The 25,133-nt window shown below is 41.8% G+C and overlaps 2 protein-coding genes and 1 pseudogene across 8 annotated transcripts in view; 1 reads left to right on the top strand and 2 right to left on the bottom strand.

The window, feature by feature from the left end:
- Positions 1–20,600, top strand: part of CNOT6 (CCR4-NOT transcription complex subunit 6) — an 89,728-nt gene extending 69,128 nt beyond the window's left edge. For 4 of the 7 annotated variants that reach the window (XM_054717094.1, XM_028135411.2, XM_054717095.1 and 1 more), the window contains exons 10-12: positions 117–356; positions 5,234–5,436; positions 7,375–9,056. In XM_054717094.1, coding sequence (XP_054573069.1) covers positions 117–356; positions 5,234–5,436; positions 7,375–7,587 — 656 coding nt within the window. In that variant the 3' untranslated portion in view covers positions 7,588–9,056. Of the gene's footprint in view, positions 1–116; positions 357–5,233; positions 5,437–7,374; positions 9,057–9,346; positions 9,609–19,428; positions 20,037–20,387 lie in introns of those variants that run through there. The other 3 variants (XM_054717098.1, XM_054717096.1, XM_054717097.1) reach the window with 3 other exon arrangements.
- On the bottom strand, positions 4,949–5,093 carry LOC114228743 (small nucleolar RNA SNORA48; annotated as a pseudogene).
- A 2,849-nt stretch (positions 20,601–23,449) lies between the features above and the next one.
- On the bottom strand, positions 23,450–24,571 carry SCGB3A1 (secretoglobin family 3A member 1). The gene is made up of 3 exons (XM_028135416.2): positions 24,517–24,571; positions 23,807–24,087; positions 23,450–23,498 (listed from the first exon to the last, which is right to left on the bottom strand). Exons 1-3 carry the CDS (start codon positions 24,569–24,571, stop codon positions 23,475–23,477), a joined length of 360 nt encoding a protein of 119 aa, XP_027991217.1. The 3' UTR covers positions 23,450–23,474.
- Between the last annotated feature and the right edge of the window lie 562 nt (positions 24,572–25,133).

Genomic DNA, 25,133 nt, shown 5'->3' with positions numbered 1-25,133 from the left:
GAGATTATTAGGTCCGTTTTAGAGTCCTTTTTTATTCCTAAGACTCTGAGATATTACTTGCTTTCAGACTCTGTAAGAATATGTGGGTTGATAGAGGGGTTCTGTTTTCTTTTTAGCTAATACAGCAGGAAAGCCACATCTTGGAACAGAAAAACAACTTCTTCTCGTGGCTAATGCTCATATGCATTGGGACCCTGAGTACTCTGATGTGAAGTTAGTTCAAACGATGATGTTTCTCTCAGAAGTGAAGAACATTATTGATGAAGCCTCACGAAGCCTCCACTCGAGCGCATTGGGAGAATTGGGAAATATTCCACTGGTGTTGTGTGCAGATCTTAATTCTTTGCCAGACTCTGGTAAGAAAAGAATGTTCGTCTATGTAGTATGCTTTTTGACTTAAATGTTTTTGTAACATATTATTTCTGATAATTCCAAATTTAGTGCAAACAAATTCAGTTTGTAGTGGCAGCTGTGAATCAAGTTTAAAATTTTTTTGGAGTAGGGGGACCATTTTTAAAATGAAATAGTAGTATGAAACCTCAGGAGGAAGGACATTAATCATCTTTGATAAACACATAGGTAATAACTTGAAATAACTCATTAAAGAACATGTCATTTTGTGTTATTATCCCCAGTATATAAAGGTGTTGGCAAAAGTGGGTTTACAGTTGTTTATATGGAAAATCATACAATAATTAATAAATAATATAAGAATAAGCTCTGTGTTTTGTGTACTCACAGTTGTAACCCTACTTTTGCCTATCCCTGTGTATAATCCAGACTGAAAGGGTTTTAAGACAGCCTCTTTGGGATTCCAACATGTAATATCATCCAGTTTAAATTTGATCATATATTACAGGATCTCAAATTTTGGTGGGCTTGATTAGAAAAATCCACTTCAGGTGGAAATTGAAATTCTTCATTTACACAGATCAGGCAAATTATTTTAACAAAAAAGAATAGGGATTTTTATTTTTATCACAAAGTAGAAGAATACAGAAAGCCATATTCTTGAAAACTTTTCCATAGATGGTACAGTGAATAAACCATCCTATATAATAAAAGGCTAATATTAATATGCAAATCGACAGAACGACAGAACAACTGGTCGCTATGATGTGGACTGACCACCAGGGGGCAGGCACTCAACGCAGGAGCTGCCCCCTTGGTGGTTAGTGTGCTCCCACAGGGGGAGTGCTGCTCAGCCAGAAGCTGGGCTCACAGCTGGAGAGCCCAGCAGCGGTGGCAGGAGCCTCTCCCACCTCCGCGGCCCCGCTAAGGATGTGGGCTTAGGCCCGCTCTTCAGCTTAGGTGGACGTCCCCCAGGGCAGTGGTCGGCAAACTCATTAGTCAACAGAGCCAAATATCAACAGTACAACGATTGACATTTCTTTTGAGAGCCGAAAACCGACTTCTGTGCATGGCCACGAAGTTTCAATTGCACTGTACGTGCGCGCCTGCACGTGGTATTTTGTGGAAGAGCCACACTCAAGGGGCCAAACTCGCAAGCCGCGGTTTGCCAACCACTGCCCCAAGGGATCCAGAACTGCAAGAGGGCGCAGGTGGGGCTGAGGGACCCCACCCCCAAGTCACAAATTTCGTACACCGGGCCTCTAGTAACCCTTATAATATCAATTCTAATTACAGTCAAACCTCATTTCTTAAATGTCTCCTTTGTCAGGTTTTAGACCTGACAACCCTTTCATGCTGATACCTCAACATGACAAAAAGCTCTCTCTGGCAACAAAGGAGAGAATGCTTTAAAACATGAAGAGGCTATCAAGAGTGCTAATGTTGCTAAGGGTGTGAAAGAGCAGTGATCACAGGCCATTGAAGAGGTAGAGAATCTGTTGTTGATTTGGATAAACAAGCAGTCAGTGACAGCATTTTGCAGGCTGTGCTACAGGAACAAGCTAAGATGCTTTATGCTGACCTATCAAAGGACACCCCTGGAACGAGTGCTGAAAGTGATTCCTTTAAGGCTAGTAGTGGGTGGTTTGATAAATTTAAGAAAAGAAGTGTTTGTTTATAGATTAGACATGTACTTTATATAAGAAAGGTTAAAACTGAATCATTTGGGGGTCTGGAACAGATGCATTCAATTTACATTATTTCTAATGGGAAAAAGTGATTCCATTTTCGAACAAATCGTTTCTCGAACAGCCTTCTGGAACGAAGTAAGCTCAAGAACCAATGTATTTCCTTTTTTTGTATTTCAACTCCTTGTATCTAAGATCCATAATTATTTAGTCTATCTCATCAAGCTATCTGGGCATTACTAGGACTGAAGCAATTGAGGATTATCCCCTGGCAATTTCTCTTAACTTGCCTCCCACCCTCTGTTTAGCTACAAAGTATCCTAGGGGCAAAGAGAGACTTGCCAAATCATACAGATTCAAAAACCCATTTCAGTGTTAAAAAACACAATAATTTTCCAATTGAAAAATGGGCAAAGAACCCGAATAGACACTTCTCCAAAAAGGATATACAAATGGCCAATAGACATATGAAAAAAATGTTCCAGGTCATTAATCATCAGAGAGTTGCAAATTAAAACTACAATGCGACATCACCTCACACCTGCCAGAATGGCTCCCATCAGTAAATCAACAAACAGCAAGTGTTGATGAGCATGTGGAGAAAAGGGAACCCAAGTGCACTGCTGGTGGGAATGCAGACTGGTGCGGCCACTGTGGAAAACAGTCTGGAGTTTCCTCAAAAAATTAAATATGGATCTGCCATTGGACCCAGCCATCCCACTTCTAGGAATATATCCTAAGAAATCCAAAACACCAATCAAAAAGAATGTATGCACCCCTGTGTTCATAGCAGTGTTCTTTATAATAGCCAAGATCTGGAAACAACCCAGGTGCCCATCAGTGGATGAGTGGATAAAAGAGGTGTGGTACGCTTACACTATGGAATGCCATGTGGCTGTAAAAAAAGAAGAAGAAGAAGAAACTCAGAACCTTTGTGACAGCATGGTTGAAACTGGAGAATATTATGCTAAGCGAAATAAGCCAGTCAGAGAAAGACAAATACCATATGATCTCACTTATATGTGGAATCTAATGAACAAAATAAGCTGACGAACAAAATAGAACCATAGGCATGGAAGCATGGAACAGACTGGCAGATCTCAAAGTGGAGGGTGGGGTGGGGACTGGAAGAAATTAACCTAAGAACATATATGCATACATAGCCCATTGACACAGACAACAATGTGATGAAGGCTAATGGAAGGGGGCGGCAAAAAGAGGAGAGACGGAGGTGGGGGGAAATGGGGGACACATGTAATAGTGTCAACAATTTTAAAAAATCAACAGTATTTTAATAGCAAACACAGGGAAAATGTCCAAACTTGCTAAATTTTTTAAAAAATATTTTTTTAGCCCTAACTGATTTGGCTCAGTGGGTAGAGTGTCAGCCTGCAGACTGAAGGGTCCCAGGTTTGATTCCTGTCAAGGGCACATGCCCAGGTTGTGGGCTCGATCCCCAGTGGGGGCATGCAGGAGGCAGCCGATCAATGATTCTCATCATTGATGTTTCTCTCTCCCTCTCCCTTCCTCTCTGAAATCAATAAAAATATATTTAATAAATAAATTAAGGCAACATGAATACTACCCTATTTCTTTCATTTATATGTATATGTGTGTGTGTGTGTGTGTGTGTGTGTATATATGTGTGTGTGTGTGTATATATATATATTTCAGAGGAAGGGGGGGGTGTAGAGAGAGAGAGAGAAAGAGCAATATCAGTGATGAGAGAGAATCATTGATTGGCTGCCTCTTGCACGCCCCTTACTGGGCTGGGGATTGAGCCTGCAACCTGGGCATTTGCCCTGACCTGGAATCAAACCATGACCTCCTGGTTCATAGGTAGGTAGATGCTCAACCACTGAGCCACTCCGGCTGGGCCAACCTTGCTAATTAAATGGAAACTAAAATAAATGTTTGTCAAGCTCATCTTGTGCTTAGGAAATTGGGGAAATAGTGTCCAGGGATGGTAAACGTGCTTTGTAACTAACTGGTGGTATTCTCTTTCATAGTTGCCACTATATATAATAGGACAATGAATTCTAATCTTGGTATTTTATACCAAGTAAATAATTTAGGCTAAGTAAAACCTACATACTAAGATGTTGATTATGGTGTTAATTCTTTTTAAAAAGTAGAAACAGGCTGAGGTTTTTAAAAAGGAAAGGAAACTAGTTTTAACAAATGTTATGCTCCAGCTCTGCCTGTTGTATTGTACAATCATTTAAAAAAGACAGCCCTGGCCGGTTTGCTCAGTGGATAGAGCATCGGCCTGCAGAGCAAAGGGTCCCAGGTTCAATTCCAGTCAAGGGCACATGCCTGGGTTGTGACCTCGGTCCAACCAGCAGGAGGCAGCCAATCAATGATTCCCTCTCATCGATGTTTCTATCTCTCTCTTCCTCTCCCTTCTTCTCTGAAATCAATAAAAACATATATTTTTTAAAAATAATAAAAAGGTGGTTCAGTGTAGCTCAGTGATTGAGTGTCAACCTATGAACCTGGAGGCCACTGTTCGATTCCCGGTCAGGGCATATGCCCGGGTTGTGGGATTGATCCCCATTATAGGGCAGGCAGGAGGCAACAGATCAATGATTCTCTCCCATCATTGATGTTTCTCTCGCTCTCCCTTCCTCTCTGAAATCAATAAATATATATTTTTTAAAGGTAGTTGAGACTACACATAGTTCATGTAAAACGGTAAAGCGAAGTATAAAATATTCAGTATACTATGATTAAAACCATGTACAAATGGATTTTTTTAAATATTTTTATTCATTCCAGAGAGGAAGGGAGAGGGGGAGATAGAAATATCAATGAAAGAGAATAATTGATCTGGGCATGTACAAATGGATTTAGACAAGGTCTGGCAAATGTAAAAACCCATTTAATTTTTTTAATTTTTTTTTTTTTTTTTATGTGCCTCAGACATGAAACTGCTCTGGCCACCGACACAGGCATCAAGCTAGGATGAACTAAGGACTGTACATCTGCTTTGCCCCCGATTGATATAAGAGCAACACCACCAATCAGGTGTTTCCTTGCCCATTGCCAGGGGGTTAAAACCCCATTTTAAAAAGTGGGAAGATTTTAGAAAGTATAATATAAAACTACTTACAATTGAATTATCTTTTTAGTTGTGTTTTATACAGCATATGTTATACTTGACCTTGTAAAAAGTCCATTTATTTTCTTTCTAGGTGTTGTAGAATATTTGAGCACTGGTGGAGTAGAAACAAATCATAAAGACTTTAAGGAACTGAGATATAATGAAAGTCTTACGAACTTTAGCTGTAATGGGAAAAATGGGACAACCAATGGAAGGATCACTCATGGCTTCAAGTTAAAGAGTGCCTATGAGACTGGCCTGATGCCTTACACAAATTACACGTTTGATTTCAAGGTGAGTTTTGGAATTAGTAAACTTGTAAAAACTTCATTTTTTAAAGGAGAGTCTTATTACTTTGTCAAGTCTTTAAAATGTGAATATGTGTTCAGATTAGGCAATCTTGAGTTGGTTTACAGGAATATTCTAGATAACTTAGAATTATTTCCCGTGTAAGAAATCAGATGAAGTAATAATAGTAAATCCCGAGTTAACTCTTTCATCTTTTGGGGTCAATTATGTCTTTTATCGACTCAATACAAAGCTGGATTTGCCGTACCACAGGCCCTCAGATAACGTCATTTTTTTTCAACATCATTTCATTATAATGTTGATGAGATGCCATGGGAACTTAACTCTTGTTTATATCAACTAGCCTCTGGTAAAATTCATTTCATTATATGTTGTTTTGCTTAAAGTTGCAGAACCTATCTAGACATTAAATAAGGACTTACTGTGTCTAGTTTGGTGTCAGTTGGGGTGAGGTGTTCCATCTCTCATGTTAGTTAAACTGAAGCCTACTCCTTGAGTGCTAACATGTGGTTTATTGTTGGCCATTTTTAAGTTGCTAACAGATATTTATATGCCTTATAGTTGACAGCTTACAGTGTGGAGACTTTCCTTAGTGATTCTCTTTATTTTTAGTATATTTAGGGTTTGTGTCCTTTTTAGCCTCCTTTTGCATTTCTGCTTTCTTGTATCCTAGTCTTCCATTTCTAACCTGATGGAACACGAATCGTTCAGGTTAGATTATTTATTAGAGTGCAAATACTAGTGTTAACTGGTTCTTAATTTTGGTGGGGAGGGCTCTTTATCATGGTTTTCAACAGTTTCTTTAAAGAGTCTAGTTTTTTATTTGACTCTGGGGGATCCCCAGTACTGTAGGTAATTTTTTAGTCCTGGTAACAGATGAATGTGTCGAGTTGAAGAGAGATTAGAGTAGACTCCGTGAAAACTGACATGTAAATGACAAAAGCCATAGAGGGGAGACCAGGACTGTAGGAGCTTACCTGCCAAGGAAATAAGGCCTTTCTAGGAAACAGTAGTGAAGGGAGCTTCAGAAAGATGCTGGTGAGGGGTGTTTTTCTGGAGCGGTGGGCAGGAACTGAGTGGTGAGGTAGTACAAACTAACTTGGAGATTCTTATTTCAGACAGCCTAATTGAAGAAGTACGGTGATAACTCAAAGGTGGGAGAGATTAGGGATTTGTTTTTCTTCGTTCCTGCTAGTGATGTAGAGATAGGAAGGAGACCTTTGAATATATTTAATACTTTTGGCCACGAACATGTAGAGGAGCATGTGAAGTCACATGGAGGACAGGAAAAGCGAAGAGGTTGTTAGCTGTGTGCTTGGTGCTGCTGGGACATGCAGGGCAGGGACGGCCTGGTCTCAGCCACCTAAGTAAGTATGCAGTGGGGTACACATGAGCATGGGAACAGAATCGGAGGTGGTGGGAGGTTTTAGTGGGTTGCTAAGATCTTTGGAAAGTGATTGAGGTCCACACTTGAAGGTTGAGAAGGAATTAACCAGATGACACGTAGAAGGAAGTGTTCCGGGCAGGGAGTGCAGCATGTGTGAAAGCTGTGGGGCTGGAAAGAGGCTGGCACATGCAAAGAATGTTTATCTCCCTCCCCCCACCCTCAAAAAAAAGGGGGGTAGTATGGCAAAGGGGTAGTGAGGAAAGAGAAGCAGAGGCCATATCAGGAAAGATCCTTTACGTCTTATTAAAAATTCTGAAAGGATCCAAATAGGAAAATGAATGGTTGAAATGCTTAAACAGTCTTCATTCTGCAAGGTTTGACATTGGGGGACCATTTGGCTCAGGTGGTACTGCCTCTTCCCACATGCTAATGAAGTTTTTACGAAACATGCCTGAAAGGGTATGTCGCGAGAGCTTTCGGTGTTTCAGTGTTATCTTATGTGGGGTCTTGTTTTTTTATTTCCTTCTGATTTTCAGGGTATAATTGACTACATCTTCTATTCTAAGCCTCAGCTGAACACCTTAGGCATCCTGGGACCTCTGGACCACCACTGGCTAGTTGAGAATAATATCAGCGGCTGCCCACACCCACTTATCCCCTCCGACCACTTCTCACTTTTTGCACAGCTGGAGCTCTTACTGCCTTTCCTGCCCCAAGTTAACGGCATTCACCTTCCTGGCAGGAGGTAGTCAAGTACCTTCAGAAGACGACCTCAATTTCACTTGTAAACTTATAAAAAAATCTGAATATAGGGGAGTGAGATATGGCCATTAGGGATTTTTTTTTATTAATGATGATTTGAGTTTTCAATCTTCTTATTTGATAGGGATATAGTGTGAGAGCCAGGTGCTAGCAACAGACAAATTCTGAGCCCAATATGCTTTATATACTGTTGGACAGGGATTGGTGTGTTTGCACCTATCTTTAATTTTCCTGTTTCTTCTATCCAATATAGTATTTTCATGCCTTGAAATAGGAAAATGTTTGAACAGCATATTCTCTTTGCACAGAAATCTATAGTACTACTTTTCTGAGGCCAGTAATAACATCCAGAGACCATTCTCCATACTTTACTCCCTTCTTTTTCAGACATATTTGTAAAATACAGAATTTGAATTTAGCCTTTATGATTGTATATGATCCACAGAAGACCTGATTTATGAAATTTTGTACTAAAAAGATCAGATTTGGAAATGATTGTATTGTAAATTAAGGCTAAGCTTTTGTTTGTGTGTGTTTTTTACACCGGTTTCATGTTATAAAGGCCAGCTGGTAAAAGAAGCTGCAACAGACTTTCTCTGCGGAGGAGTTGCACTGCTGCGTTTTCTTGGCTGTTTTGTGCTACTTTGTTACTAAATGGAGAAACTTACTCTTTAAACCTATTTAAATCTTAGGACATTTTTTCGTGAATTCTGGGTTTTTACAAAAACTATCTATCTACCAGGACAGATAAGCTGAGCAGTGATGATCTGTAGGCATTTATGGACTGAATATAATGATATATGTACATTCTGATATTTTTAAATCTTTAACTTTTTTTAAGTTAAAAAATTACAGCTGCTTAGGTACAGCTTTTTAACTCCTTTTTGAGAAACCTCCTGTCTATCTCCACGGTGCCTGCCTACATTGTTCTCCCCGAGCACTGCCTGTGCATGCAGAGAGAATCTGTGCATCTTCTCTTATAGTTTTAAATACTGTTGGCCATTTGTGAGGATTTTATGGAAATGCTTTTGTATGAGCTGTGACTTTTTTCCCATTGTAAAGCATTGAATATCACATTTTGGACTTAGGGTGAATCCCTGGGTCTTTGCTCACTAGACCCAAGCACTGCTTCTTGGTGTCACTCACAGTGCTGTCACCCAGAATACTACTATCATGTGAAGTCTTTTTGTTTTCCATGTATGCCTTAGTCTCCATGTTTTTCTTTTAAAAAATCATTCCTTTTTTTTTTTTTAAGTAATTTTCCGTTTATGAAACAGTTATAAATGAGATGTATTTTCAAAACAGGTCCTTAAGGCAATTCTTCAGATCATTTTTGAAGTGACTAAGCTATTTTAACATGTCAACCAAGATAAAAGTTATATTGTACCCTGTATATTTGCCCATAGTGTCGTTAGTAGATTAGAGATTAAAGCCAGCTTTAACTTTACAAAGTTAACTCATATGTATTCTGGTCTCATTTATTATCATCTCAAAACTAAAATTAATTCAGAGGGAACTTGGTCCAACTGCTTTCGTTTCAACTGCAGGCAAGGGCGGAAAAGAACACCATGTGAGCATTAGGGTGAAAAATGGTTAAATGATAACAGTTTTTACACAGAGAATGAATCATTTTGGATGATAACTTAAAATTTTATGAAAAAATGTTCAGCACATAAATGTGCTTATTCTGTTTTTTAAGAGAAAATAAAATTTACACACTGCTTAAATAAATTTTTTTTCTTTTAGGAAAATAATTCTCCAAAAGCTGTTGATCTTGAATTTTTGTCTGGGACCTAGTTTCTTCTTTGAGGTTTTTTAAAGATTTTGTTGTGATGGATTTTATTTTTATTTTTTGCTTTTTGTTTAAGTTGTGCTGACACCAAACACATTCAGTTTATAATCAATACATTGAAAAATTGGTATTATTGATGTAGAACCGATGCATAACTTTTTATGGGGGTTTTGTTTTATTTTTTTGTAAAGTGTGAATAAAGGTGTGTTTACTCATTTTCCTAAACACTGTGTTGGTAATGTGCATCATGACAATTTCCAGAGAAGGCGATCTGGAGCTGGTTGGACTATGAAACAAAGGAAACTTCTTTTCCTCTGACCGACATTATGTAATAACAGGTCCAGAGAGCTTGATGGAAGGGGCGGGGAGCGGCACTTACCCATTTTGTATTTGTTAATGGAGGATGTATTCTTTTCATAGATGCTGGAACTAGAGTGCACTTGTTAGAAGCTAAAGGTTTGAGCTTTACAGAAAATGTCTTCATCTGTATTTGTTATTGTTATAATATATTTGAATTGGGGGGGCAGGATAGTATTAACTTTGTTGATACAATGGCCTGTTATGTCTTGAAACTATTTGTCCTTGCCTCTTCTAGGCATACTGCATTCTGTGCGGTCAGTTTGAACAGCTTCTCCACCTTATTGAGATAGTGATGAATTGATCCAAGAGTGTAGACTTACAACTATAACCTTCAAAAGAAAAAGTAATATTTTGAATCTGTAGGGAATCAATAGTCACACCAAAATAGACTGTGATACTTTTGTTAAGCAAGGTTTTGTGTTCTAAATATTTCTGTGTCCTGAGTAATTTTCAGTCTATACTCTCTAAAATGCAATAAAAACCAGTATGTTTTCACAGTATAGATTTTTTTCCAGAAATTCTGTAACAAATACATTTAATGTGGTGTTGCCATAATGTAATTTCATTGTTCTTGCTGGATATATCCATGTTATGAATGTTTTACAGAAAACTTGGGCTATGTTTTCTGTTTTAATGATCAGAAACTTGGAGGCATTCGATTCCTTGTTGTAAATCTCCTGAAGTACAGTTAACCATATTAGTGGTAATTATTTATGCTTTGAGAATTTAAATTATGTTCATTAAAATTAATTTATGGCATAATTTAAACTAAAGTTATAGATATGAAATGTTGATTGCAACTTTAATCATCCTAGAAGATAGTCAAGGAACATCTCCCAAGAAATGTGTTTTTATTTTTACCTGATTTAATGACAGCCAGGAAAACTTCTTTTGAGTTAGCACTTTGAAACCTAAGGACATTATTAATAGGGTGGAATGCACTTCTAAATGTTGAAGTTAAAATGTCAAAGCTCTTCCAATATGCAGGTTTTCAATAGTAAATTCCAGTTTTAGTATTCCATTTTTAACTAGTTAACGTCATAGGATTTGTTTCCATAGTGATTTTTAAGGTTTTGGGGTCATGACATATAAGAACAAAGACAACCTAGGCAAAAGAATTACAGCAGTTTGTTCTTGTAATGAACCAGTCTGAATGCGCAGAACAAATGCTGCAGATAATTCAAAGAACACTTTTAGCAAGTGTTTCTCATACTCATAAACAGTTCTTCAGGATGTTCACTTTACATAACTGTTATGTTAAAGTAGTATCTAAAATAGAGTGTCTGGTTTTTATTCACAGTACATTATGTTGTGTGATGCACTGGGCTAACTTTTGTTTATTTACCATTCATGTAACAGAACCCAGCACATTATCTGCACTAAGCTCAAAGAGTGTTTGCCTAGGCAGCTCTTGGGTAAGGGTGATGGGAAACTGAATATGTACCTATGGACCAGAGGTAACAAGGGCTTTTACTGTTATTTTCAGTGGAACCTTCTTGGTCAAATTGTAACTAGCTAGTATTATATTTATATACAGGGTCTCTTTTCTTTACCAATGTATTTTCCTACTCATAGCCGACCAATAAATTCAATATTTGTTTCAAATATTTTAAAAGTGTAATTTGTATAGCTGTAGTACTGAGGTTTGAGGACATAAATGTTAATCAGCAGACCACATATTTAAAATTCTGAGTAATCTGGGGCAGGGTTATAACTCACCCTTCGAAAGGGAAGCGTGATTGGGGGACAGACCATGATTCTGTAGAAATGGTATAAACTTAAGGATTTCTTTAAAGGCTGTATTATTCTGTTAAAACTCATATCTTTGCTAAAGTTCAGTTTTATGTTTAGTCAACTAACAATCCTTTGCATTGAGGATTGTTGTTGTTGTTACCATATACCTCATAATGACTTGGTATGTCTTCCATCTTTTGGAAGGAGATTGACATATTTTAAATAAATATTTTTAAATATAGCAGCAAACATTGTGTTGGTGGGATTGTACTAATTACATTAAATGTTTTACTTATTACATGTATGTTTTGTTGTATATAAACTTTTTAAATGAATGACTTCCCAAGTCTTCAGGACATTATCTACATTTACTTTTTAGAAACTACTTCTGTAACAAATAAATGTAAATTTTTATGTAGATATTGGAAAAATCATTTAAAATCAGGAGACAATTTAGATAAAAATAATGTTTTGCTGAGATGTCCACTTTTTAAAATAGGCTTTTTCTACCTATACTTTAATATATACTTTTACCATATTCCTTCTTATAACTCTAAAAATGTGCAAAAAAAAGTTAATGATGTATGTGTATATTACTTTATAAATTCTAGTTAATGTTCTTTAGAGGAACCAAGTACATGAAGAAACATGAGCTGGAATACATTTAGAATAAAGTTTTCAGGTTTTAGGTAATGATGTTATATATACTGAGAATTTCCTTGTTGTATTTAGACTCAAATCTAAATTAATTTTAAAAATAAGCTTTCACAAATACTGTAAAGACAATTTTAGTATAAGGTTATAAGGACAATCTTAGAGAGTTTTTACTAGAATTTTAGGAATATTTCTGGAAGTTAATTTCCTCTAACTAGTAAAATAAAAAAATGTGCTAAGTAGATCGTTCCCCAAATGAATCTAACTAGTCTAAAGCTAGGGATTGGGAAAACTGCTGAATTGCACGGTGTCTTAAAAACCAGTTTCTATAGTTTACTTAGCAACATTAGCATGTTTAATCAAATGAGTAAGATGTCAGTTTGCTCACTTTCTTTAAACTGCAAACTTGGAGACTCTCTCATCTATTTGAAAGCATATTAAATTATTTTGGGTTTGTCAAGGGAAACTTTGCTCACTACACCAGTGTGACTGGAGGTGGCCTCGAGCTCTTAGTGTGGAAACTTCAGCCTTCCTAGCATGTGAGTCTGAGCTGCAGGTCCTGAGGCGCTGACTCAGCACCGCTGCTTCATTAGTTAATGGCGTCTCACGGCCAACCCTGCAGCCCTGCTGGTTTCAGTGTTCCCCCTTCATGCCAAATCCTGCTAGTGCTGTTTGTTTCCTAAGTTGATGTGATTCTTCAGACCTGGTCCATGAAATACCGTACTTCCGCCGTATAAGATGACTAGGCGTATAAGATTTTCCTGGGTTAAAAAGTCGTTTTATACGTCGGAAAATATGGTATATTGGACTATATTGATGGGATTAGATATCATGGATTAGATATATTGGACTACCATATTTTCCAGCGTGTAAAATGACTTTTTAACCCTGGAAAATCTTATACGCCCAGTCGTCTTATACGCCGGAAAATACGGTATATTAAAAATAGGACTGAAGGTATGACCGAAGCCAGTTAGGAGAAATCTACAAAATACTGGACTTACTTTCTGTTTATTATTCACACTGAAGCAGGTGGCCAAATCTCAGGCAGTGGTTCAGGTGAGGGGTATAGGAAATGTGTGCAGCTGGGAATGGAGTGGATTTCTGGTGGGGAGTGCACTAGAGGCTGGGACACAGTAATCCCTTTTGAACCTTAAACCATATGCTGAAATTAGAACTTCATCCTGTAGGTGGTGGTAAAGAGCCATCCAGGGTTTTAAATGCAAGTCACACTACCAGGTTTGTATTTTAGAAAGCTCACTCTTAACAACGCTGTGGAGGATGGAGTAAAAGAATAAGACTGTTTAACTGGTTTCTGACATGCTTCAGTTGATAGAAGATAAACTGAGGACCGCTTACAGGGTAGTAAGAGTAGAAAGGAAGGGAATTTGAAATGTTTAGGAAATCCTGTATAATAAAAGGCTAATATGCAAATTGACCAAACGGCAGAATGACCAGTCGCTATGATGAACGCTGACCACCAGGGAGCAGGTGCTCAATGCAGGAGCTGCCCCCTGGTCAGTGTGCTCCCACAGGGGGAGCACCACTCTGCCAGAAGCCAGGCTCATGGCTGGAGAGCGCAGCGATGGTGGTGGGAGCCTCTCCCACCTCCGCGGCAGTGCTAAGGGTGTCCGAGTGACAGTGCCTAAGCTGTCAGTCAGACATCCCCCAAGGGATCCCTGACTGCAAAAGGGTGCAGGCTGGGCTGAGGGCTCCCCCACCCCAAGTGCATGAATTTTGTGCCCTGGGCCTCTAGTAGAATCAATAAGAACCTTGATTCCTGCCTCATTCATTGTGTGAGAAAAGACAAGTGAGTTTTGTTTGGTCACTCATTGTCTCCTTTAGGCAGGCCTTGACTCAACATCTCTCATGTCTCTACCAGCAAGGCTTTAATTTTTCCTTTACTGAGCTGACTAAAACATTTGATCAAAGAATTTTGTTTCTCGGGTTACATTTATTTCCCATTATTTTTCATTCCAATTTTAGTCTGCAAAGGAGATTCACTATGCAGCTACTAAATAGTTGAATAAATCCAGAAATAATAAACAATAGCATTTGATGCCAATATAATTGTTTTAGCCTGTTTTTCTTCTAGACTCTCATATTCTTGATAATGGTTTCAGTAAAAAGACTGCATTAGAGGGTACTTTAATAAAGCAACACACACAAATGAAAAAGACCCAAGAATTATAAAACCAGTAAGTTTCCTTCGTGTAACAGATTAGACTGTGGTATTCAATATGGTAACTTTTGCCACAAATGGATTTTGAGTACTTGAAATATGGCTAGCATGACTGGAACTGTAAAATGTGTTTCTGTTAAATGAAACATTGTTTTGATAGGACCATGTTTCTCTTTATCTGTTGCATTCTGTAAAATATGGAACGAGTGTATTATTTATATTACGCATAAGCATCACCGGTTGATGTCAAATAATTGATTCCATTCTAACAATGTTTTACTTATCAAACATTATAATATGTTAAATGAATATTGTATGCAAATAGCATGAGTTAACTGTGCCTGTATAAGATAAGTATGTACAAATTATAAATTAAAAGTAATTTCTGATACTAAGCTGAGCCAGTACCACAACTGGAAAAGTCTGGAAGGCATATTACAGATTCCATGATGAAAGACACGGGCAGTTTGTGGCACCAGGACAAAAGAAAAAAGTGAATATTTTCTCAAAAAAATAGATGAAATTAATCACCTGAAATGTCCAACAAAGTTTTTAAACCATTTATAACAAGCTATGAGCTTGTATATTTGGCTTGTATTCCCACACAGAAAACACTAATGGACATGCTTTTTAAAAGTATTATGGAAATTGTGTTGGAAAAGTCTAAAAATAGTTAACAAAAGTGAAATTTCTTCTGGTAAGCCTACAGTTACCTATAGAGTACAAGACCTAATACTACTGAAGATCAATTGATTCAAATTTTGAAAAATTGAAAGTACTTGTTACCTTTAGATGAGTTCTGTAATATAAAAGACATTGTCCAGTTAGTACTTTGTGTACGCTTGCTGTATCTTAAAGGACTTCCAATTTTACAAAGAAATGTGAATTCTGACCCTAAAATAATCTAAAAACTTAGGACAGGTATTTTGCATCTTTCACATCTGCCAAAGAATTTCTGCTGAATATGGAGAAGATGGTTACTTTCAGTAGATAGTGCTTTAGCTATTAGGTAAAAAAAACCTGGATATACGGAATTTTTAAAGGAGCCTGGATTTCCCTTGCTTTCTTCTGTTTTGTGTTAACTTTATGGTGCTTATTGAAAATAGCTGCACTCAGTTTTCTGAAATACACTCTTTGGACAGTGTTGTTAAAATTGTTCAGTAAAAGCAAAGGGGAAATCTCTGGGATTGGATAAAAAGTAAAGTGGAGAGATACTTTTTACATTGGTGGGTACAGGATAGTCTAATAATTAACTTTTACAACACATAGAGATGGTATGAGGGGAACAGATAACGATGTAGTTGCTGCTCTGGTCGCTACTTAAGGTCAAGATTGACCTTTGCCAAGGAAGTTACAGGTGAAGGACTTGACTACCACTTGCTTTTAATTAAGGAATTTTTATGTTCAGACCATCCTATGTGGTTACTTTCAGTTGCTGAGTTTGTAAGGCCTGCCATGTAAGCCTCCTCTGAGTTCCATAGTTTTACTAAGTGGCCACTTCTTCGTCCACAATTCCAATTTAAGATTATCTTGCAACAAAAGGAATACTTGCCAAATATTCAGTAACCAAAGGCAAACTTGTCAGTGTGATAACGTTTTCTCACTGATGTGTCACTGCATAGAACAGTGTCACCTTCACAGACAGATACAATAATTTATATTGAAACTTCATTGTACAAATCATGAATGCTAATTTTTGCACATTTTCTAACATTTACAAATTTTAACTTACCAGCATTTTGTGAATTGGTTGCAAAGTTTACAAGAAAATGCTGCCAAAACCGGTTTGGCTCAGTGGATAGAGCGTCGGTCTGCGGACTGGAAGGTCCCAGGTTCAATTCCGGTCAAGGGCATGTACATTGGTTGTGGGCAGATCCCCAGTAGAGGGTGTGCAGGAGGCAGCTGGTCGATGTCTCGTCGATGTTTCTAGCTCTCTATCCCTCTCCCTTCCTCTCTGTGAAAAATTAATAAAATATATTTTTAAAAAAAAGAAAATGTTGAAGAACACTTGATAAATTTAGAGTTGCTTTTCAAATTATGCAAATACCCCCTTTGAATTTGATGTTAATACAGAGTTGACAGAATTAGTATTGGGATAGAAAAGTTTTTAACTTGGAGAGAAATTGATAAGTTTTTGCTATAAAGACTCATCTAAAAAAAGAAAAAAGTTTACTTGATAGGGATCAAGAAAATTTTAATGATTTTTGAGGATTTAATTCTGTTATGGGAAACAAGTATATTTGGAACAATTTGGGTATACGAATCTACTTTTTCAGTTATATTTTAGAAATTGAATATAAAAATCATTAAAGAAATTGAAATGTTACACTAGAAGGTATTAATGCAAAAAAATAGTACTAAAGGTGAATAGAGAAAAAAGAAAACACGTTGAAAAAAGTAAAATGGCAGACATAAGTCCAGTAATAGTAAATGTGATTAGATTAACAACCTAATAAAAAGGGAGTAGATGGGATAAAACGCAGTCCAACTATATGCTGTCTATGGGAAATGGGTTTTAGATTCAAAGATACAAATAGGTTGAAAGTAAAAGGATGGAAGAGGGTTTCAAGCAAACATCAAGTTTGAGGGAATATACTAATAGACAAAATAGACTTGAAAACAAAAAGTTACTAGAAATAAGGGGACATTTTTAAATTATGAGCAACACTAAACAATGATAAGCAACCCCAAACTACATGAAGTAGAAACTGACCAAATGGAGAGACAAAATAGACAATCCATCCTATATAATAAAGAGGTAATATGCAAATTGACCCTCATGCCCTTGCATCACAAGATCGCCACCCCCACATTGTCACAAGATGGCCTGCAGGGGAGGGCAGTTGAGTCTCCTCAGCCCCCCAGCCACCCAGGGCTGGCCAAGGCTTGCGCTGCTGGCAGTGGCAGCAGCAGAGGTGTGATGGGGCGTTGCCTTCCCCTGATCACCGGGTTGCCTCCCATCCCTGAGGGCTCCCGGGTTGTGAGAGGGGGCAGGCCAGACTGAGGGACCCCCTTCTCCAGTGCATGAGTTTTCATGCACTGGGCCTCTAGTAAAAAATAAAAGAATAAGTATTAATTATTCATAAACTTTTCCAAACTTGACTCTTTCTGTGAGGTCAATAATACCCTGACATCTTAACCAAAGATATCACAAGGAAAGAACACTACACACTAATAATCCTCTATGAATATAGATGTAAAAATCCTCAACCAAATGCTAGCAAAACTGAATCAACAATATGTATAAAAGGATTATATACCACTAGAGGCCCAGTGCATGAAATTCGTGCACTTGGGGAGGGGTGGTCCCTCAGCCCAGCCGGAGCCCTCTCACAGTCCAGGAGCCCTCGGGGGTGCTTGCCAGCTGTGAGCCCAGATTCTGGATAAGCAGTGCTCCCCCTGCATTGAGTGTCTGCCACCTGGTGGTCAGTGCATGTTATAGCAATCTATTTGCATATTAGCCTTTTATTATATAGGATGATCACGTGGGATTCATCTCCGGATGTGAGGTTGGCTTAGTATCCCCACGTAATATACACCACAGCAATAGGGTAAAAGACAAAATGACAGGATCAACTCAATAATAGACACAGAAAAAGTATTTGACAAAATTCTATAATCCATTTAAAAGAAAAAAACGGGATGAAAACTTTCTCAGCCTGATAAAGGGTGTTTACAAAGAACCCACTGCTAACATCCTACTTACTGATGAAAAACGAAGGCTTTACCCGAAGATCAGCAAACTGGCAAGATGTCCATCCATTCTTGCCACTTCAACATTGTACTGGAACTTCTAGCCAGGGAAATTAGGCAAGAAAATGAAATGAAAGGCATCCAGCTTGAGAAGGAATAAATAAAACTATATTTGCAAATGACATGATCTTCTACATAGAAAATCCTAAGTAACCCATACACCAAAAAATTAGAATAAGTGAGTTCAGCAAGGTTAGAAGGTCATTACATAAAAAGCAGTCATTCACTAGCAATGAACAAACCAAAAACAAAACTAAGAAAACAATTTTATTTTAATATATTTTTTTTGATTTTTTACAGAGAGGAAGGGAGAGGGATAGAGTTAGAAACATCAATGAGAGAGAAACATCAATGAGCTGCCTCCTGCACACCCCCTACTGGGGATGTGCTCGCAACCAAGGTACATACCCTTGACTGAAATTGAACCTGGGACCCTTCAGTCTGCAGGCCAATGCTCTATCCACTGAGCCAAATTGGTTAGGGTCGGCAAACCGCGGCTCGAGAACCACATGTGGCTCTTTGGCCCCTTGAGTGTGGCTCTTCCACAAAATACCACGTGTGGGCATACACATACAGTGTGATTGAAGGAGTACCCTAATTAAGTTAATAACAATGTACCTACCTATATAGTTTAAAAAATTTGGCTCTCAAAAGAAATTTCAATTGTTGTACTGTTGATACTTGGCTCTGTTGACTAATGAGTTTGCCGACCACTGGGTTAGGGCAACAATTTTATTTATAAAAACAGTAAGTAATTAGGAATCCTATGTAATAAAATGCTAATATGCAAATTGTGCCCTTTGCCCAGGGGGTGGGGCGGCTGGCCAATTGCCTGTGGCCCCTCCCCCCAGCCAACTGCACCCCCAGTCGGCCCCATCCACCCCTATCGGGGTCAGGGCCAGCTGGACCCCACCCATGCACAAATTCGTGTACCGGGCTTCTAGTAAAGTTAATAAAAGAAAACAACTTGCACCCTAAAAAGTATTAAACATTGAAAGATGTAAATACATGGGAAGACATTTCATGTTTATGGATTGAGAACACAATACTGTTAAGATGGTGGTACTCCAAATAGATCTACAGATTCAGTGCAGCCCAACTTGCCTTTTTACAGGAATTGACAAGCTGATCTTAAAATTCATGTGCAAAGTATACTAAAGACCCTCAAATAGCCAAATAATCTGGGGGAAAGAAAGTTCGAGGACTTAACTTCTTGGTTTCAGAGCGTATTAAAAAGCCACAGCGTTATAAGACAGTAGTAATATTGACATAAGGATGGCATATGGATCAATGGAAGTGAATTGAGAGCTCAGAAATAAACCCTTAGGTTTATGGTCATTTGATTTGTGACAGGCACCAAGACATCTCGGTACGGGGAAGGATAGTGTCCAACCACGGTGCTGGACAACTGAAAATTCACAAGCAAAAGAATGACGTTGGACCCCTACCTCAGACCATATGCAAAAATTAATCAAAAATCTCAATGTAAGAGCTAAATCTTGTTTAAATTCCTTGAAAAATACATAGATATAAATATTTATGATGCTGGTTTAGGCAATAGTTTCTTAGGTAAAACATCTTTAAAGCAAAGGAACTAAAGGGAAAGGTAGATTAGTTGGGGTTTATCACAATTAAAAACAAAACACATGTAAATGAAAACTTGTGTTGCTTTCATGGGGCTTGAATTATTTGGTCAGTATGTTGAGATTCATTCATGTAAATGCAGGCAATTATAATAGCTATACTTAATTTATTTTCATTACTGTATATGAATATTTCAAAATATGTTCATCCATTCTTCTCTGCAAGTATATATGAGTTACAGTTTTCTTCCTCCCGGCCCCTTACAAACCATTCCGCTCTGAACGTTCTGGTAGGTGCCGCAGTGCGAGGGCTTCTCTGGAGTATGACCCTGAGGGTTGGACTTGCTGGGTGGCGGGGCAGTACACGCTGCTCCTTCGGATTGCTTCGCCCTGTCCAGTGTGTGTTCCCACGCCCACCGGCAGTTCCGGAGCAAGTTCTTCCTTGTTCCATAGCTTTGCCAGCACTTGTTTTTGGCTGACTTGGTTTTTGGTAATCTGGTGGGAATAATAGTATTTCATTATAGTTTCAGTTTATATTCCCCTTATTAACAAAGGACGCTTTTGTTTTGCTATTTCAGGTTCTTATGATTTTATGTCTCGGGGATTTTGCCCATTTACAGTTGACTCCTAATTCTTTATATTCTCAGAGCAGTTTTCCTTTATCAGTTGTGTTGCATGCGTTCTCTGAGTTTTCTTTTAAGCTTTCCTTTTTAAACTTACATTTTGAAGTGTCTCTGACATACACCAAAGTGCAAAGAACAATCTAATGGACTGGATTCACCCATCACCAAGCTTCGGTTACCATTAAGTGGCCACTCTTGATTCAGCTAGCCCCCATTCTGCACAGCCTGGGTTATTCTGAAGCGAAGTCCAGACAGCATTTCATCTGTAGATATTTCAGTGTACATTTCAAAGTGATAAGCATTAAACAATATATATTTACCAGTTTTCAAATTAGTGGGTTTATTTCCTATGTCCTCCAAAGATTACCATACAGACTCTTTCCCTGTATTAAAACATGGACTCAGCCCTAACCAGCTTGGCTCAGTGGATAGGGCATCGGCCTTCGGACTGAAGGGTTGAGGGTTTGATTCCAGTCAAGGGCATATGCCTGGGTTGTGGGCTCAATCCCCAATAAGGAGCCTGCAGGAGGCAGCCAATAGGTGATTCCCTCTCATCATTGATGTTTTTCTCTCCCTCTCTGAAATCAATAAAAATATATTTTTAAAAAACACATGGGCTTAATCCTATTTGATGAGTTGGATGTTCGAATTGCCCCACCTCTGGCCAGGGGCTGATGAGGTTAAACTACATCAGACAATTATACTTCCAGTTCAGATCAAGCTATAGGTTCTAATTTAACCTTCATGATCTTTATTGTTTTTTCTGAACACTATTCTGCTGGGGGGTATACCAGCCTTTCTTTCTTTAATTAAATATTTTTATTGATTTCAGAGAGGGGGAGAGAGAAATATCAATGATGAGAGAGAACTGTGGATTGGCTGCCTCCTGCACGCCCCACACTGGGATCGAGCCCACAGCCTGGGCATGTGCCCTGACCGAGAATCGAACTGTGACCTCCTGGTTCATAGGTCCCTGCTCAACCACAGCCACACCAGCCGGGCAATGATCCTATATCAGCATCTACTTTCAACTTGACCAGAAATCTCAGGTGTCAGTGACACTGGTGGATGACTCATTTGACTTATCACAGAGGAGGTGGAGAATGGCCTCGGTGTGGCAACGCCGTCCACAAGAGAAGTTTGTACTGTCTTGTCCTGGGGGACCCACGCCCAACCCCAGGAGGCAGAGTTAAATTCCTGTCGTTTCATGCTGCTTATACCACCAAGGGAAACAAAGTTAGCTTTATTGGTTTCTTTTAATAATTTTAAGTTGCTTTAAATTTTTGTATTTTATATCATGGAGATCTTTACATGGTTACAAAGGGAAATGAGCAAAGTAAGACATTTAAATAGCTGTCTCTTCCCCAGGATTAGGGTTGGTCTCTTTTCCCAGGAACCCGCACAAGGCGGGAAGCTAGACCTGGCAGGTGGCCTGGGGGCTTCCCATGATTCTCAGGTCTTCCTCTCCAGCAAGCACTGCGATTCCCCCCGGGTTTCCCGGGGAGGTTCTCCAGGTGGGAGGCAGCGGGCCATCTCAGGATGGGAACTTGGTCAAGCCCACCGGCAGGTCCAGCAATTCCTGTGGCATGCAGTGTTCTCCGGTGATTCCGCTGCATTAGCAGCAACTGTCACCAGACCGCCCGCCGAGAGCCTGGATGTGTGATGTTGGGAGCGACTGGCCAGTGAGGTCCTGTCCCCACTGCCTTCTTCACCAGGCTGCGCAGGGATTCGTCTCTTACCGCTTCGTTGTCCAGACCAGAGCTTTACCCAGCTCAGAACCCTTGGGAATCTCGGGCAACGTCTGACCACAATGTAAATTTAATCTGGATGCAAGTGGCCTCCTCCCTGTTGTGATTTGACTATGAATGTGTCAAAGTGGCCAAAAATTAAAGCCCCGAATTTCCTTGTTAAGATAGGAGAGGAATAGAAAAAAGTCAGACCCAGGCTCTAAGATAAAAGGTGAAAATGAACTTAGTTTGTCCACCGTGTGTTGATGGGCAAGACGGGAAGAGCCCTGCCCAGGAAACGAAGTGGAGTGTGCTTAGAGGGCTGTGATTGACGGGCATCCCTGGGCAGCTCTCCCTGAAGGGCATGAGCTCTGCCCCGGGCCCTCCCCACCACGGGGCAGTCCTCCCCACCCCGGGGGCCCTCCCCACCCCGGGGCAGTCCTCCCCACCCCGGGGCCCTCCCCACCACGGGGCAGTCCTCCCCACCACGGGGCAGTCCTCCCCACCCCAGGGGCGCCCTCTCCACGGAGCAGTCCTCCCCACCACGAGGATGCTCCCCACCACGGGGGCCCTCCCCACCCCGGGGCAGCCCTCCAGGAGACAGAAGGAACCTCGGCCATGAGGTTACTTCACTGAACCCACAGGGAAAGCAAACCCCCCGTGGCCTCGATCCTGCCCCTCCAGGAGGGAAATCGAGATTCAGGGAGGAAGACAAACACTTCCAAATATTAGCAAGAACTGGCTCTGTTTGGAGAGGTTTTTTGTTTTTAATCGTCACCCAAGGATGTTTTTCCATTGATTTTTAGAGAGAGGGAGGAGGGTGGGAGAGAGAGAGAGAGGAAGATCCATGAGAGAGACACAGTGGTTGGTTGCCTCCAGCACATGCCACAACCTGAGCTGAGCCAGGGTTCGAACCTGAAACTGAGGTACATGTCCTTGTGCTCTTGACTGGCAATCAAACCCGAGACCCTTCAGTCCGTGGGCCGGCACTCTGACCACTGAGCCAAACCTGCCAGGGCTGTTTGGAGAGTTCTTGCTAATCTTCAATGACTAGATAGTTCCCATGCTTCATAGGCATTTACGGACCCAAACGAGGGAGAATTCCCAATCTAGTTTGCAAATGCAGTCTAAATTGATGCTTGCCCAATCCTTGTCACCTTTCACGGCTGGCTGTGTGCCCCCTGCCAGATGTCAGCAGTCTCTCCCTCAGTCTCTCCTCGCAGTCGGTGCCCATACCCCCCCACCCCCGCCCCGTGCCCCTCGAGGTGTAGGGACAGCTCAGCCCCTCTCCCTTCAGCACAGGCTCACAGCAGGGAGGAGCGGGACTGGCATTGAGGCGAGAAGACATCAGTCCAGAGCTGCTCTTAACTGTTTATTGAGGGGAAGGGGCATGGTTGGGCCGGTGCAGGTGCCCGGCCGGAGGGTGGCAGCATCTCGTCGCCGGGCAGGGATGCTCCAGCTGCTGCTCAGCCGAAGAACGTCAGGGCTCCCTGGAAAGAAGCAGGTTTGAGTGTTTCCCTGAGCGGGTGAGGCCCTGCCCAGCTGTGCTCCGGTCGGGTTTGGGCAGGCCATGCCACCTGCTCGGGGACAGGCACAGGCGGTGACCCTGGTGCGTTCTACCTCCCCCCCCCCCCCCCCCCCGGCCCTCCACAGCCCACGTCGTTCAGATATGGCTGGTCCTCCCAGTTCCCACCCGAGGCCACCGAGCTTCTCCCGGGGCGGAAAACGGGGTGGCTCTGTCGGGGATTGGAGGGTGGACGGGGTGCTCGCCGAGGGAGGTGGCAGGTGCCCCGCTTACCAGTAGCGTCTTCACGGCCCCCACGGCGTCTGGGCCCAGCTCGGTCACACACTTCCTGGAGCCCTCCACCAGTTTGTCCACGGAGATGCCCATGCTGGCCAGGATGAACCTCAGGGGGTGGAAGCCCCTGAAGTAGGAGGGGGACGCAGCCCCGGCCACACCCTCGGCCGCAGCCCCCACAGCCCCGGCCGCAGCCCCGGCCACACTCTCCAGGCCAGGCGCGAGGGCGGCCGGGCTCGGGATCGTAGGCTTGGCCGCCAGGTTCATGAAGAAGGCTGCAGCTGCAAACGGAGGAGCGTCACCCACCGGCCGCCCCCAGGACAGCTGCTGAGGGCCCGTCGCCTCCGGGAGGTGACAGGGCCTTTGAAACCTGCCAGCACCCGGCCACCCCCTCGCTCACTTGACAGACCGAGTGCAGAGCTGTGGCTGCAGGGAGCTGGCTGCGGGGGAGGGCGGGAGGGGAGCTCTGTGGGGGCCTGGGCAGGTTCCCAGAGGAGGGGACCCCTGGGCTGGCGTGGGAGGGTGACAGAGCAACGGTTTCCAGACCAGGCCAGCACTCACACCGCCGGAGGCAGGGAGGGGCCCACAGGACGGGCCTGCAGGGCCGGGTGCCCGGGTGGGTGCAGAGGCAGCAGGGTCAGGACCGGCTGGGCTGGGGCTGGGCCGGCGGAGCCACGGGGTGAGGGGGGCCCAGGCCTGAGGGCACTCACTGGGCTGGCTGAGCAGGGCCACGCTGAGCACCAGGAAGGCTGCGGCGAGCTTCATGGCGGCTGGGCTCCGCGGATGCTCCTGGACCAGACACGCTTCCCGGAGCCTGGCCCTGGGGCTTCATATACCCATCTCGTCCCTCCCCAGGGCTAGGCCTCACCCCCCCCCGCCCCCCGCCCGGTCCTCCAGAGAATGTGCTGTTTGCTCAGCTAATGGGCTGAGCCCTGGCCAACTTCCTGCTCAGGCTGGTGGGCCCTGGGAAACCCGTGCCCCCAACCCTGCCCGGGTCCCGGGACTTCCTCTTGGCTGGGCCTGGTGAGGGCAGGAATGCGGCTGGGCTGTGAGCACCGGGCCCCCAGGCCTCTGCCCCTCTGGGCAGCTGGCTGGCCGGACCCCTGCTGGCCTTGCGGTGCTGAGGGCCAGTGGGTGCGGAAGGGCCGAGGCTGTGACCCCGCTTCCCTGCTCCAGAGCCTGGAGAGGCCAGGCAGTCGGGGCCCTGGCTCCTTCGGGTCCTGGAGAGGCCGCGGGCAGCTATCGATGCCAACAGGAAGGCCTGGGCAGTCTCCATCTTTGAAATCAGTCTTGACAAGACAGTTTCACACATCTCATCTGCAGGACA

Source organism: Eptesicus fuscus, chromosome 6, assembly GCF_027574615.1.
Source record: "Eptesicus fuscus isolate TK198812 chromosome 6, DD_ASM_mEF_20220401, whole genome shotgun sequence".
Lineage (NCBI taxonomy): Eukaryota > Metazoa > Chordata > Mammalia > Chiroptera > Vespertilionidae > Eptesicus > Eptesicus fuscus.
This window is presented reverse-complemented; position numbering and strand designations above follow the sequence as displayed.